Raw genomic sequence first — 13994 nt, 5'->3', positions numbered from 1 at the left:
AGGAAACTATTTCCACTTACCCAACTTCCTTTGAATAATTTGTGGAGTTTTCTCCTATTTTTTGATTCCTAATCTTAAACCAAATTTATAATAAAAAAATATATCCATTAAAAATCAGTTAATTATATAATTAACTGTTCCATATATAATAATTACAAATACTTTGTTGTATATATTCCAAGCGTATTCAATAGGCTGATAAAACATCTCATTAGAGAATCCTATAATGGAGATCTCCTCTTTTCGACCGAAAACACGTCCCTTACAAGCAAAGCTACCTTGAATTGAGAGGACATTGTTTAAATGGACAAGGCGCCATAAAGTGCTTATAACATATTTAATGGCAAAGCTACCTTCGAACTTTGAAAGGATAATTGAACACAACGTAATCATGTGCAGGATGGGTGAAAATACCACTACTTGAGGAATCATCTAAAAACAGTTGTAAAGATGGCGACTTTATCATGTTTCTTCCTATGGCGAATTCATCATGTTTCTTCCCTCCCTACCATAGACATTACCATTATTAAGCGTGTACAAATTCTTTGCATCTCTTTCTAACTTTCCTTTTGCTCCATCTTTCTTCATTCCTCCTTTAGCCTCCAAAACAACAAAGATAAAGCAGACAAAATGTACTGAAATACCCACCAACCCTGAGTGTCCAAGCTAACTTGGGCTACTAAGTTTTCAACATTGCTGAGTAGTACAGCACATCTGTTTTTGGCACAAGGTAAGCACGGAGTGAGACATAGTTTCCTTGTCCATCTTTTCATTTGATGGGAAGGATCAACTGATTGTTTTGGCATCATTTTTGCAGTGAAGTGTTCTCTAGCACAATGGAAGTCCCAACAGGGTTTTTGGCAACCTTATGGAGTCTGATGGCCTTCTTGCCTTTCTTTGCACTTCTTTTAGTCTTGGGGATTCTTAAAGGTACGTAGCCTACTGGCCTAAGTGCTTTTTGCTTCTTCAATCTTTGTTTAAATTAGCTATACGCACATGTTAGTAGGTAGAGCAGCGTTAGGGTGATTGGTTGGTCTATGGAATCTTAACCGTTTTCTAAGAACTCTGCACAAACACTATTGAGGAACTCATGAAACTTCAAACCCGGTGCTTCTGGATATGGACTCTGTAATCAAAACAAATAAAATTGTGGTCTTCAACTACGTACCCATGTTCGTGATGTTATTCATTAATACTTGGATGTTCTAAGTACAAGCACATAGAAGAGGTGTGGGAGGTCACTAAACTTACTACTTGGTTCTTGTGGATGTGGGACATTAACCAAAAACTCAAATTAGCGTTTTTAGCGGCTTACTCATTGTTTTGTTATATTTTCATAGTTGTTGGTTGTTCTAATTTTGCCTAAATACTAGTACAAAAGGGGGGTGTATTGCAGATCATAATTCTTAGTTGTCTCGAAGCAAGTTCAATCAAGTTACTGTTTCTCTTTGATGGTAGTCACAACATCCAACATTTTCCCCTTAGATATAAGCAGGGTTGCAATGGGCAACTTTACCTGTCAAGTGATAGTATCCGTTTTCACATTGGATTTTATCAATAAGCTTAAATACATTTGAATTTTCGTATTAGAAAAAAGTAATAAAATGAAAAGCAGACCATCAAACATCTAGAATATGAGATTCTACGCGTCAATTAAAGAAGTCAGGCTCTCACGTGGTTGATACCTTGACAGAAAAGTTCGGTACTAGATTACAAGATAGCAGATATTTTTGCTCAGGCGTAACAAGAACAGGAGGATTTGAAGAGGCTGGAAAACATAAGTTTGATGTCAGAACAATCCATATTGATGGAAACATAAATTTATGTTAATTGTCTCCCACTGAATCCAAACCATTAGTTTCCAGAAACATAAAGAGGACATGAAATGGAAACAGACATAACCATAAACTTTTAAGATTTTGAAGGTACGAGATATTTTTTTTTTAATTGAATATTGATTACAAATATCTTGTTCATATGAGCATCAACATTAGACCAATACAAAGTCCTTACGAGCAAACATATTAGAAATTGCTATTGGAAGACCAAGAGTGAGTACTTAGGAATCCACTTTTATTTAGAAACAACCTCCTATGAAAGACCAAGAGTGACAACTTAGAATTCCACTTTAGATGCCTCTATGGGGAATTGAACTTGAGTATCCACAATAAGAATCCAATTTTTTAACCAATTAAACTTAACCCCTTGAACTTGGGTCTCCACAATAAGAATCCAATGGTAAGAGATATTTTAGATTCCATTAATACAAAATAAATGATATTTTTAAAGACAACCACCTTAACTTGGCATACTTTCAGTTATCAGAAGGCATTCTTTACTTAGAATGAAACAGGACAGAAACTTTGAAACACGCCAACAGGAGACCGATTGAAACAGAAGTCCATCTCAATGGAAATCACAAGGTGACAGACCAAAAGTGAAAAGAGAGAATATTTATGAGAAGATTATAAAATCATTACCAGATAATGGACAGGATTAATTTTGAGATTTTTCACATTCCTTTGCTAAATTGGGCAACAATTTGCTGCATCTAGAAACAGCCTAAGAAATGCTATTTTCTTGAGAAGTGATTGTTGAAACATGATAGCCCCTGGTAGTTCTGTTCTTTGCTACGTGGCCCAAAACCATCCTAACTATGTGCAATAAGAATGTCTGTTTTGGTCAATATCTGTTACAATTTAGATAACTTATATTGATGTATACTATTTACCTCTTATTGACAACTGAGCAGCATTGCTTGAATTCTTCAAGCAGGATAAATACCTGGATACAGTCTTACAGATGTATAATCACTCTGGAGTCTGTATGATAAAGTTTTGGGAGAAACCAACCATCTACTCATATTTCTTAAGACACAAAACCTGTTCTTCAAGACATTCTGAAAAATAAATGCTAACAAATTCTCTCTCTAATCATTGTCTGTCAAATTCCAAGTATAGGAGTCTAGAGCTCTGTTTCATAATTCCTCAAACACAATAGTATGCAATGAGCGGAGCATGGCTGAGTGGTGCAAGTGGGCAGTTTGCATCATCTCAAGTAAATTAAGTCCCTTTATTATTTTTAATTCTCTGATACTTTTTAGACTTTTTAAAAAATATTTGGAGTTTACAAATATCGCTCAAATAAGCAGTTGAATCCAAATGAGACCAATACATTAGTTCCATACAAGCAGAAACATTACTTAGCTCCTTATTAACGTCAACACTAGATAAAAACTTAGAAATTAACACTAGAGTCTCCACGATGATAACTCAGTAAATAGACTAATGGAGCTCAAACCCTTGGATGACTTCTTAATGTTCTCACATCCTGTACTTGTAATTTGATAATGAGATCCATTTATCGATGTTCGACTATTACTCAGTATAAAGTTTATATTTTTTGAATACATTTGTTTGTTAGATGTTTAAGTTGCTAAATGCTGAAATTGTAGTTTGCTTTAATGCATCAACTTCAGTCCTTTCTCAGTCTCTGATATATTTTATTCAAAAACTAGATGCTGTCTAAAAAGTGCTTCAAAGATTGTTTGATTTGGTAGTAATTTTGTAGATTTTTTATTGGAATATAGTGCTGACTCAATGATGGATTGTGCTAAAGAATATCAGTGAATGTATAATTTTTTGCAGCGATAATTTTTAGTCCAGTAGCACTTGTTATTATTGGAACCGGAAACTGGGCAATTATTGTGGGATTATGGCCTGTACACTTGATCCGGACTTACTACTGCGTTGCCAAGTACACATTTCCATCACTTTGGTTGATTGACTCGTTTTACATTTCCAAACATGAATGTAATTTAGTGGAAAACTGCGGTTTTAGGTTAACATAAATATTAACTTATAAAGCATGACTTAATTGTTCAACTCTTTTGAAGACAGAACCAAGCTACTGGGACCATTTTTGAAGTTTGTTATTCTTTTAGTGCTTCCAATGCCACTATTTTTGTGGCTGGTAATTGGTGGTTTTGGAAGCATTGTTGTTGGTATAAGCTACGGGATCTGTTCACCATTGATGGCAACATTTGCAGCAGTCGGTGAAGGGAAAAGACAAAAATTTAAACAGTGCTTTATTGTATGTTTTTATCCTTGCATTTAAATTTTGCCAACAAAATTCAATCTTACAGGAAATATTGCCATACTTGATTACGCTGATTGAATGCCATTTCAAAGGAAGTCTAAATTGCCTTTTTAAAATTGATCATTTCATTTCTTATGTCAGCGATAGATGATTTTAAACCTAACAGGCTGTTAATTCAAATAAATCTCAAACAGTAAAGTCCTTTATGTAGTTAATCAATTCTATCTTTGTTTACATCACTTCAAAGACTAACATGCTTTTGTGACTCCAGAGTGGGACCTGGAGCACAGTTCTAGGAAGCTGTACAGTGGTGCGAGACTTTGCAGATGTGTGCTATCATTCTTACTTTTCTACTCTCGATGAGATTCGTGAACATCTACCAAAAAGCGGCAAGCCTTTGGATATTAAGTATAATAGTAGTTTACAATTCCACTTTCTTACAGATTCTCAAATATTTTCTGTCTTCCTCTGGTCACTCTCAGATAGGTGTACACAACATATAAAGATGGAGGGCAGTGATACTTGATCTTTGCTAATCGTGTCTTACTATTTTCTGCTTGAATACCTGCATATTATTTTGCCTTAAATAAAAGAATTCATAATATAATTGAAAATCTTCCTTTTCCATCACGGCTTTTAAATTTGAAGATAATAGTTGCCTCTCATATAAAATCATACAAGCAAAGAATTACTGCTGTGACATGAATCATTACTTTTCTTTACTCTTTGAAATTTATTTTTCTTTCATCTTTTCAAGCTATGGGAATTGGGATGACTTCCAAGTGCAAGGGGGTTCTCTTGGGTACTCATACTAGTCACATGGGCAATATTAAGTGATGGACCTGTGGTACTGGCCTATGGCAGTGGCTACTACCAAACCCCCTTATGACCATAGCATTGTTGTTTTCCTATGACCCAATGTTGTGAGGATTTATTGATGAATCAACTGAACCCTGCAGTGGTTATACACTTGTTATTCTTTTTGGTTCATCCCTACATGCCAATAGATGCCCTATATGTTTGGTTTGAAAAGAGACCATCTTGATTGCATCTACAGTGCTATATATTGAAGAGTCAAAAACTAGTTGTGCAAGAAAATGAATTCCAATTAAGAACAAGGCATAAAGGTCACATCTGCTAGGTATTGAGTGGAGATCTGAACTTTGTCAGGAGGCATTGGGGTGCTAAGTAAAGACATGGCCCACTGCTAATGGGAATGGGAGGGTTGTGAGGGAATAAATGAGTCACTACGTCTGGAATGTTGGTGATCATCAAATACTCCAGACCTTTTCTGTTTAAACTTTAAGGTAAGTAGATGACCGTCCTTCTATACTCCTCGACTAGAAAGTTTGAAATAATCCATCCCATTCTTCTTGGACTCTGCTATTAAGATCCAATTCAAGGAAGGACATAGCTAATAAATCAGCTATCTCTTGAATAGGATTGCATTGATGTCGGTTTTGCCAAATTTGTATTATCTTCATATATCTTGTTTCTTGTGTGCACATTTCTTTCAGGTTCGGAGAAATTTGGTAATCATAGACAGAGATTGCCAAAAAGAAACAACCTTCATTTTGTATCTTAGATCACTTTAGGTTCTCTTGTTCTATCAACAGCACCATGGATCTGTTTTAACTTTTAACCCACCATCTAGTGCTTACGCTAGCCTGCATGGGTCTTTTACAATTCATTCAGCGATTTTTATAATGTGTTTTTAGTTTTTGCCACCAGGATCCTCCCTAGTCTCATTTTGCACATAAAATAGAATAGTCATTGTATCAGGCAATGACATAATGATAATATTATAACAACCACAACATAGCTAGGTAGTTAAGAATTTAGGAATGTTAAAGTGATGATAACAAAAGATCCAACACGGTCTCATCTCCTTCTCTCCATCTAGTGTATTTCAGTTCCTCCAGCTTTCAATAACATTATTCATCATTTTCAGAGCATTAAGTGCTCTCTTTAGATGGTATGGTGTATTGGTTTCCAATTAAGACAATGTAATAACCACCCCTGGTTATTACCAATTTTTTTTTCAAACCAATCTTGTTACACCTTTGATACCTTCTTAATTGACTTGGCAACTTCCTTCCAATTTAGAAGAGTGAGTTTCATAAACTTGCCAAACCATAGCAAGGGCAGTAGCTCTATACTGCAGCTGTACAATCTTGCAATGAATAAGATAAGTTCAATTAATAAAACAAATCCTAAACGCAGACCTAATCTTGGGGGGTTCTGGAGATGGCCCTACCTAAGTACCCCTTTTTTGGAATCAAAGTTGTCGTGTTTCACATACCAAGAAAGACTTCATCCATGCAATTGGGGTTAGATTTTCATCCTCTCTTTTAATTCATAGCCATTATTTGAGCTTATGCTTCCAATTCAACTCACATACAATCGTATGATAGCCAATGCATTCTAATCAAATGTTAGTTCCACACCAACATCAATGTTCAAGTCCACTCAATCCACGTTGGGAACAACTTACACATACATCGTATACATACACATAGTGATTCAATTTAAATCATGTATAGAACACATGCACATGATTTGACTAACTTATGCATACATCACCTATACATAATGTGACTACCTCATGCATAAATCACATATACACAATGTGAGTAACTCATGCATACATCTCATATACATGATGTGGCTAGCCAATGTGTGTGTCACATATACAAAGTGTGACTAGCTTATGCATGCATCATATATACAAAATGCAAATAAGTTAAACAACATTACATATACACACAATGACTAGTTGACAAAATGGGAGTGGTTGCAACCTTAGTGCAAGCATCTTCCCCTTTACCTAGTTCACTAATACATAAGCCTTTAAGTAAATCTCAATTAGAAAGAGGAATTTTGGTGCATTCCATGCTACACCATGGGTCCTATCCTTTTCCCCAGTTCACTGCCAACCATAGAAACGAGACTCGAACTCGGCAAGGCTGACCTGATTCGGGACTCAGCAAAAACTCGGCATGACTCGGCAAAAACTCGGCAAGACTCGCAAAATCCCAATTTCTAGTGAGTCTTGCCTAGAGCGAGTCTTGGAGAGTCTTGAGTCCTTGAGACTTGGCTAGGGTCACTCGGCTCGGGACTCGCCAGGACTCAGTGAGTCCTAGAATTATGATGATGAGACACTCCCATACTACTTGTATCATCACTGACAAGGGCATAAGCATAACAACATACAATAGTTGTAATTATGATATTTCCATAGCCTAATAAGAATCTTATTCATCTTAAAATGGATAAACATAATCAGCATGTCTCATGGTTTTACCTCACCTAGGACTAATGCTAGTGCGATAAATCACTTAGATTGATTTAACAATTAGAACCTTGAGAACCATACATTTGGTAGACGCAACATTGGAGGCACACACATTGATACATCAATGCTAATATTGAACACCTAAGACAAGTAGATCATGGCATCCATTACCCACATGCCATTGGCAAAAACCTATCTATTCCTACATTCATCACTTGCATGCCATTGGTGAAAGCCTATCTAAATTGGGTAGCTCTTGGCATCTATCATTTACATGCTACTGGTAAAAGTTGGCTAACTCTATGACATTGGTAGCTCCTAGCATTTGTAAACTATGTGTTGTTGGTGAAAGCCGGTTAACTATATGATATGACTAATACCTCTTTTAGCAAAGCACACTACCTTACTCTTGTCATGTTGAAGCAATGATAAGCTTATTTGTGAGATAGTCATAGGTTTTACAATTTTAGTTCTCGCCTCAAGATGAGTGGGACAAGCTACACTAAGAGAACAATTATTGTCTACCCATGCCCTCATGGAGTCCCTTTCTCAACCCTAGTTATGATGCCAACAAGTTAGATCCTATATCGATCTTTGTTCAACATTTTGAACTTTAGAAGGTACAAAAACATCAAATTAAAAAATACTATCCTAAGGGTTTACACCCTAGGTGAATTAATTTGGTTATATTACCCCAAGAGGATCCATTAATCTATGCAACGGTCTTATAGGTCTTGTGGTCAAATTACCAATTATAAAATAACGTACAATTATCCACCAATAGATATAAATAACCGCATTGTTGTGCCTTGCACACAAGCCTCGTTTTGCTTGTTGGCGAATTATGGACCCCCCTTTTTTGTTCTGGTCTTGTTTCCTTGGTCCCCTTGTTCATTCCCTTGGTCATGGAGAATGTTCTTCAATGTCAAAATGATGGCTAAGTTTCATGTGTTTCAAATCTTGGTCACTTGCAGGTTGTTTGAAGTTGAACTATTTGGCTTAAGGAAACTTTAAATTTTCAAGTGTTTGCAGAAATGCAAAATTATGAAGGGAATTCATACATTTGGACTTGATGTCTTGACCTCTTGAGGTCCTTACCTTTCCTACAATCCCCCCTTGTTGGCTAAGTGTTCAAAATCCTTAGGAAATGTGATTTTGCAGGATATCAATTTGCTATTGGACATCGAACATATTGTGCAAAATCTCCTAATGTCTAGTCCTTATGTACCAAATATCCCAACATCCAATCAAAGTTGTTAAAATCTTTGTTAAAAGTTGCCTTTCAAAATCTTGAGGGATGTTTAGATCTCCATCTCCTTGAAGTAACCTATCAACCTTCAAGTTTTACTTGCAAGCTTCGATGAGGAAGAAATTTTGAACTATGTTAAGTATCAAACTTTGAAAGTTTCCTTTTCCAAATTTATTCGGGTATATGTTAGGAGTCATCCTTCCCCGTTGACCCTTGATCCCTTTCCACCATGTCATTTTTTGGAGTCAGAACTTTGGCCATTCCTTTCCCGACATGTCCTTTGGAATTTCCAACTCCCAAACCTCAACATTTTGTACTCCATCACCTTTTTAGGTTTGTGATTTTGAATTTAATCTTATTTGCATACTTTGAGATAAGAGTTGTGAAGTATCTTCAATTCTCGACTCTTGACACTTTGCCTTACATATCCTTTTGAAGTTGGAGAATAGGAGATGCCTTTATTTGCCTACTTTAGGTATATCTTATGAAGTACTCTTGATCCCCAACCTTCAACATCCTAATCTTATACTTCTTTTGAGATTAGGGGTCGGTCATCCTTCTTAGGGTTTCCATTGGGCATGAGTCATGGTGTGTTTTGACTCTTGAGCTTGGACACTTCACACTGAGTTATGTTTTGGGCTTGTGAGTTTAGTCTAGCCTTGAGATCCTACATGACATTTCAACTCTTGGCATCCAAAATCCAAATCCCTTGCTAAATTTTGCAAAGGTTAAAGTCAAAAGCTAAGATCTTGAGGCAACTTGAAATTGTGGAATTTTACCCCCCTCTTAGACTTCCGCATATTGTCGAAGGCTCCTAATGTTTGTTTCTCCTCCAAATTTTTGCAAAGTGTGTTTATAATGCAAGGCATGCTTCCAAAGTGTTGTGTCGAGGATCGGAACTCCCCAAAAGGCCAACAAGAAAATGTTGAAGTTTATTAAATTTTTTCTTAACCTTTGAATCCTTGACAGGACAATGTTGGAGGCTTGCGAGTTTGCAGAAGCTTTGAAATCTTGACAACAATAGAATTATTGAAATTGTCAATAGTAAGTTATAGAGTTTGCCAACTCTTCAAAATGTCAACAAGGTTAAGGAGTTAGCCAAATTGCCAACCCATTGATATGACAAAGTGAACTTTCCAAATTCAAAAATAATGAAAATCGTGGAAACATCAATCCTATGTTGACATGCAAGTGTCAGAGGTTAGCAAGTTCTTGAAACCTCGAAAATGCTGATTAAGGTTCTAAAGTATCCAAGAATGTGATCTCCCTTATATTATTGCAAATTGTTTTAAAATGCATGAAATTTATAAATCAAATCCAATGAATTTCTTGTGTATTTTGTAGGACTTTGAGTGGGAAATGATGAATTCCAAAGTGTGCATAAGCACAGTTAATATGGTAGGTGCAAAGGTCATTTTGAAGATCATTGGAACACCATTTATTACTAGATTTGCCTCGAGAAACTACCCTATGGTTATCTTCTTGCATCCAAAAGACAAAGTACATTCTAGAATCACAAATTTTCATGTAATTCATGCCAAAACTAAGAAGAACCCATTTTGACATCAATTTAATGGAAGGTTTCAGCTCCCAGAAATAATTTCATGCTGCACCAAGTACTCAATGCACAGATTTCATGGGATTGCCCATGCCTTGCATGCTGTCTTGCTAGAGTTGTCGGCCATAATTGGTATTTACAAGATCTATGCTTTTGATGACAAGGATGGATCTAAACCATTAGATCTTGTGACTAGAATTGACATTTCAAATAAAAGGCATTTCGTTTCTCTTTGAACGGGTTGGATGTTCTTTCTTAAACCTAAGGGTTAGATATTCTATTTCAACCAAAGGGTTTGAAATTTCATTCCAAACTTTTCAAGGAATTGTTGATATTAGTGGAACTTGCAAAAACACTTTGTTTTTTTAGTCTACTTCATGGTTTCCAAGCATTTTGTTGAATTTTTATTGTGGATATATGAATATAATGAGTATTTGATGAATCTTTTGTTAATACCACTTGCAATCTACTGACTATAAGTTTTCTTTGTGTGGTTAGTTTGAGCATTTCATTTCATTATTGCAAAGCATCTGATTGAACTATGCTAGTATTGGGTGTTTAATAGGCCTTTGCGGTATTGATTTCCTTTGAAAATAACACTTCTCTTATGATACTATGATTTATTAGGTTAGCTAAGAAGTAGTAAATATTGGATTTGTCTACTTATGCATTCGTGTATTGCAATGGAAATTCAAACTTAGGATCTCTCTAAACACTTTACTCTCTCATTGTTTCTTTTGGCATTTTTTATAACCAATGGTTAGATTAGGAACCAACTTCACCATATTGAATATCTGATGAAGAAGCATTGTTTCCAACAAAAAAACACTTTCAAATTTGTAAGATCAGGAATAAATTTCCAGGTTAAGAATGCTATAAACCTTTGTATCTAACCCTCATTCTAGAATTCCAGCTGAGAAATTATTAAGTTCCTTTGTGTGTTACTAGCAAAACACAATGAACAACTAAGCTATCTCATAGGCCAAGACCGAGCCATAAGGGACCTTGGGGTGGTCAATTTCCATCTTGGAACTTGATTTCCTTTAAGGAGAGGTGAGATATCTAGTATTTCGTCTGAATTGGGGAATGTGTCAAAATTCCTGCCAACCAAAAGAATGCTCACCTAGTCTAGATCCACCGATTCAGGTTTTGTATTGTTATATCGTGATCAGCAGAAGAGAACAAGAAGAAGGGACAATCAAAAGTCACTTGCACCAATTCAGTGGGTGCAATCCCTAGAAACAATAATCTTGTCCCAATGGCTTGGTTTGGTCAGTAGGATTCCCCAGTGAACTTTGTCAATTATCATGACCTGGCAGAAAACTGAGGCAAGCTGTGTCCATGTACAATGCCAATGATCCTAATAGAACAGTTGAAGAGCGTATCCAAGTTTTCAAGGATCCATTAGCAAGAGCCCAAGTTCACCTGAAGATGTAGTGTGCAGATTATTTCCATTCACCTTAGGAGATGACACATATAATTGGTATCAGCCTACCTCCAAATTCTATCACTGCATGTGTGCATTACTTGAACGAGCTTTCCTTTCAAGATTCAAAATCCTTGTTGATGTGCCACTTTGTTTCACTATTTTGCTAGTATCAAGAGAGGAAACGAGGATTCAATCCATGAGTTTAATAATAGGTTTCATAAATCCTAATCCCACCTCCAAACTCTTTACAATTTACCTTAAAATGCTGTAATACATGTCTACTTTACAGTCTTGGATCCATTAACTTCCATGTTTATAAGGAGAGGAAAACTAACAGTGGCCAATTTGGTTGAGGCATATGCTAATGTAGTAAGAGTGAACATTGAGATGGGACAATTTGGCTATGGGCCTTTAATGGACTTAAGCAACCTAGGAATGCCTAATCACGTGTATAAGATAAATGATGGTCTAGCTCAGCACTGTTCCTACTCAAGCTATGTTGCATCCTGGATCTGCTATTTCTGAAGCACCACCTGGAAATTAGCCTTTCTTTCACCCTTATGATTCATTTGATTGCCAAAGAACAAGAAGAGGAAACATCAAAGAATTGGCTGCACAAGTGAGAAAGCTGTCCAATGAGAATACATACCTAAAACATCAGAATACATAGCTACAAAATTTCCAAGCAGAAATTAGAACTTCCCTAGCCCAAATAGAACTTGGAAATTCAGACTGAACAATGGTGGATTACCTTCTTCATTAGATAGACAAACCATAATTAATTGAGTAGATGTTGCTCTCAACAACTGGTATAGAGCGCATAATACAAGTGCACACGCTAAGGCTGACGCAATTTAGAGTCACGCATGATATTTTTCAAAGAGAAGTTTAAAATGTAGAATCAGTTCAAGAGCACAGTACATCAATGAGCTATAAAGTATTGCCATCTAGTTATGAATCTTTTATGATGGTGGATTTATGGTTTCCTCTTGAAGGAGACAATGAGCCAGATAGCAGTATGGATGAAGTGCAGGTGTATCGATAGTATCCAAAGGGCCACAATTATGGACTGATGAGTAACTAACAAAGAGGTCCATTTGTTACCTCTATTCCTTGCAACAACTATCAAATATCTCCTACTCTGAAGGCTAGCAACAATCCAATACCTCCTAAAGCAATTGTGCCTTCTTTCTCGAGCCTCTCTTCTTCAAATCCTCAAGTAAAGTCAGGGGTTCATTGGAGGAAATGGATGCCAATAGGTTGTTATCCTATATTGCAGAAGAAATCAAGAAGATTAAATTAAGTCTCTCCTTAGTCGAAATAATGAGGATGCCAAAAATGAAATAAATTTTTTTCCAATCTTTGGAGGATCATCCAGTGAAGTAGACTTCAGAAAAGGAAGTTTTATTAAGTGAAAGTAAAGGTAAAGACTAAAGTCCAGTGTAGACTACAAATGCTCATATAGCTATCTACAGGGATAAAACAAAGTCTCCACCATCCTTACTGACCCTACGCATATTCAATATGAATCTTCACAACTGCTTAGTAGGCTTTGATGCATCCACCAATGTCATGTCTTTATCTATTTGGAAAATAGTAAAAGCTAGGATTGACACTAGCTAAATTTTCCAAAAGGGTAACCCAACTGAACAAAACTTAAGTAAATGTAACTGGGGAACTCAATCACATACACATGTAGTTGGCTTTTGATCCATGTGTCTAACATTACATTGATATCCATGTAGTGGACATCTCAGATGCCTATGGCATGCTTTTGAGTAGGGACTGGTCTAAAACATTGGATGGATACATGATCAAAGACTTCTCACATGTGGTTGCTTTGGAGGGTGTAAAGGGGAAAATTAGGTGACTTGGCAATTTGCAACATAGAAGGAGAAATCACCAAATCACCTATTTTCGTTTGAATGGGGAGATGCCTTTACATTCAAAAGAGGGGGAAAAATCCACTAGAATCAGTCACTAATCAGATTAGGACTAAATACTAAGTAGATTGATTGAAATGGAATGTGTTTGACCCTCTTTTGTAAGTTGACTAGTTAAATTAAGACTAAGTTCTAGAAATGAAGACAAGTCTAAGAAAATAGTGAGTTGTAAATTCGGGATTGTGTCGTGCACTTGGATCTAAGAAGTATGAGATGATTTGGAATTGCTCTGCGAAAATTGCCAAAAATAGCAAGGACCGTGTGTAGGGACCAGGATGCCCTCCTCTTGGTCCTTTGAAATTTCCGATTGCCGAAAAGGGTTTTTCCGTCTCTATGTCTGAAGCTTATCCCTAGAGTTACAACTGCGCACTTGTTTTCTGCACATAGAAGGAAGGGGAAATGTGTTGGGGATAGGGGTTTGC

At 36.3% G+C, this 13994-nt stretch overlaps 1 protein-coding gene across 2 annotated transcripts in view; it reads left to right on the top strand.

The window, feature by feature from the left end:
* The first annotated feature begins 362 nt into the window (after positions 1-362).
* Positions 363-13994, top strand: part of LOC131072157 (uncharacterized membrane protein At3g27390) — a 37008-nt gene continuing 23376 nt past the window's right edge. Inside the window, exons 1-5 of one of the 2 annotated variants that reach the window (XM_058008234.2) lie at positions 363-730; positions 818-930; positions 3648-3756; positions 3900-4092; positions 4370-4506. In XM_058008234.2, coding sequence (XP_057864217.2) covers positions 837-930; positions 3648-3756; positions 3900-4092; positions 4370-4506 — 533 coding nt within the window. In that variant the 5' untranslated portion in view covers positions 363-730; positions 818-836. The remainder of the gene's footprint in view (positions 731-817; positions 931-3647; positions 3757-3899; positions 4093-4369; positions 4507-13994) is intronic. The other variant, XM_059207112.1, reaches the window with a different exon arrangement.

The sequence above is a fragment of the Cryptomeria japonica genome, chromosome 6 (assembly GCF_030272615.1).
Source record: "Cryptomeria japonica chromosome 6, Sugi_1.0, whole genome shotgun sequence".
NCBI lineage: Eukaryota > Viridiplantae > Streptophyta > Pinopsida > Cupressales > Cupressaceae > Cryptomeria > Cryptomeria japonica.
This window is presented reverse-complemented; position numbering and strand designations above follow the sequence as displayed.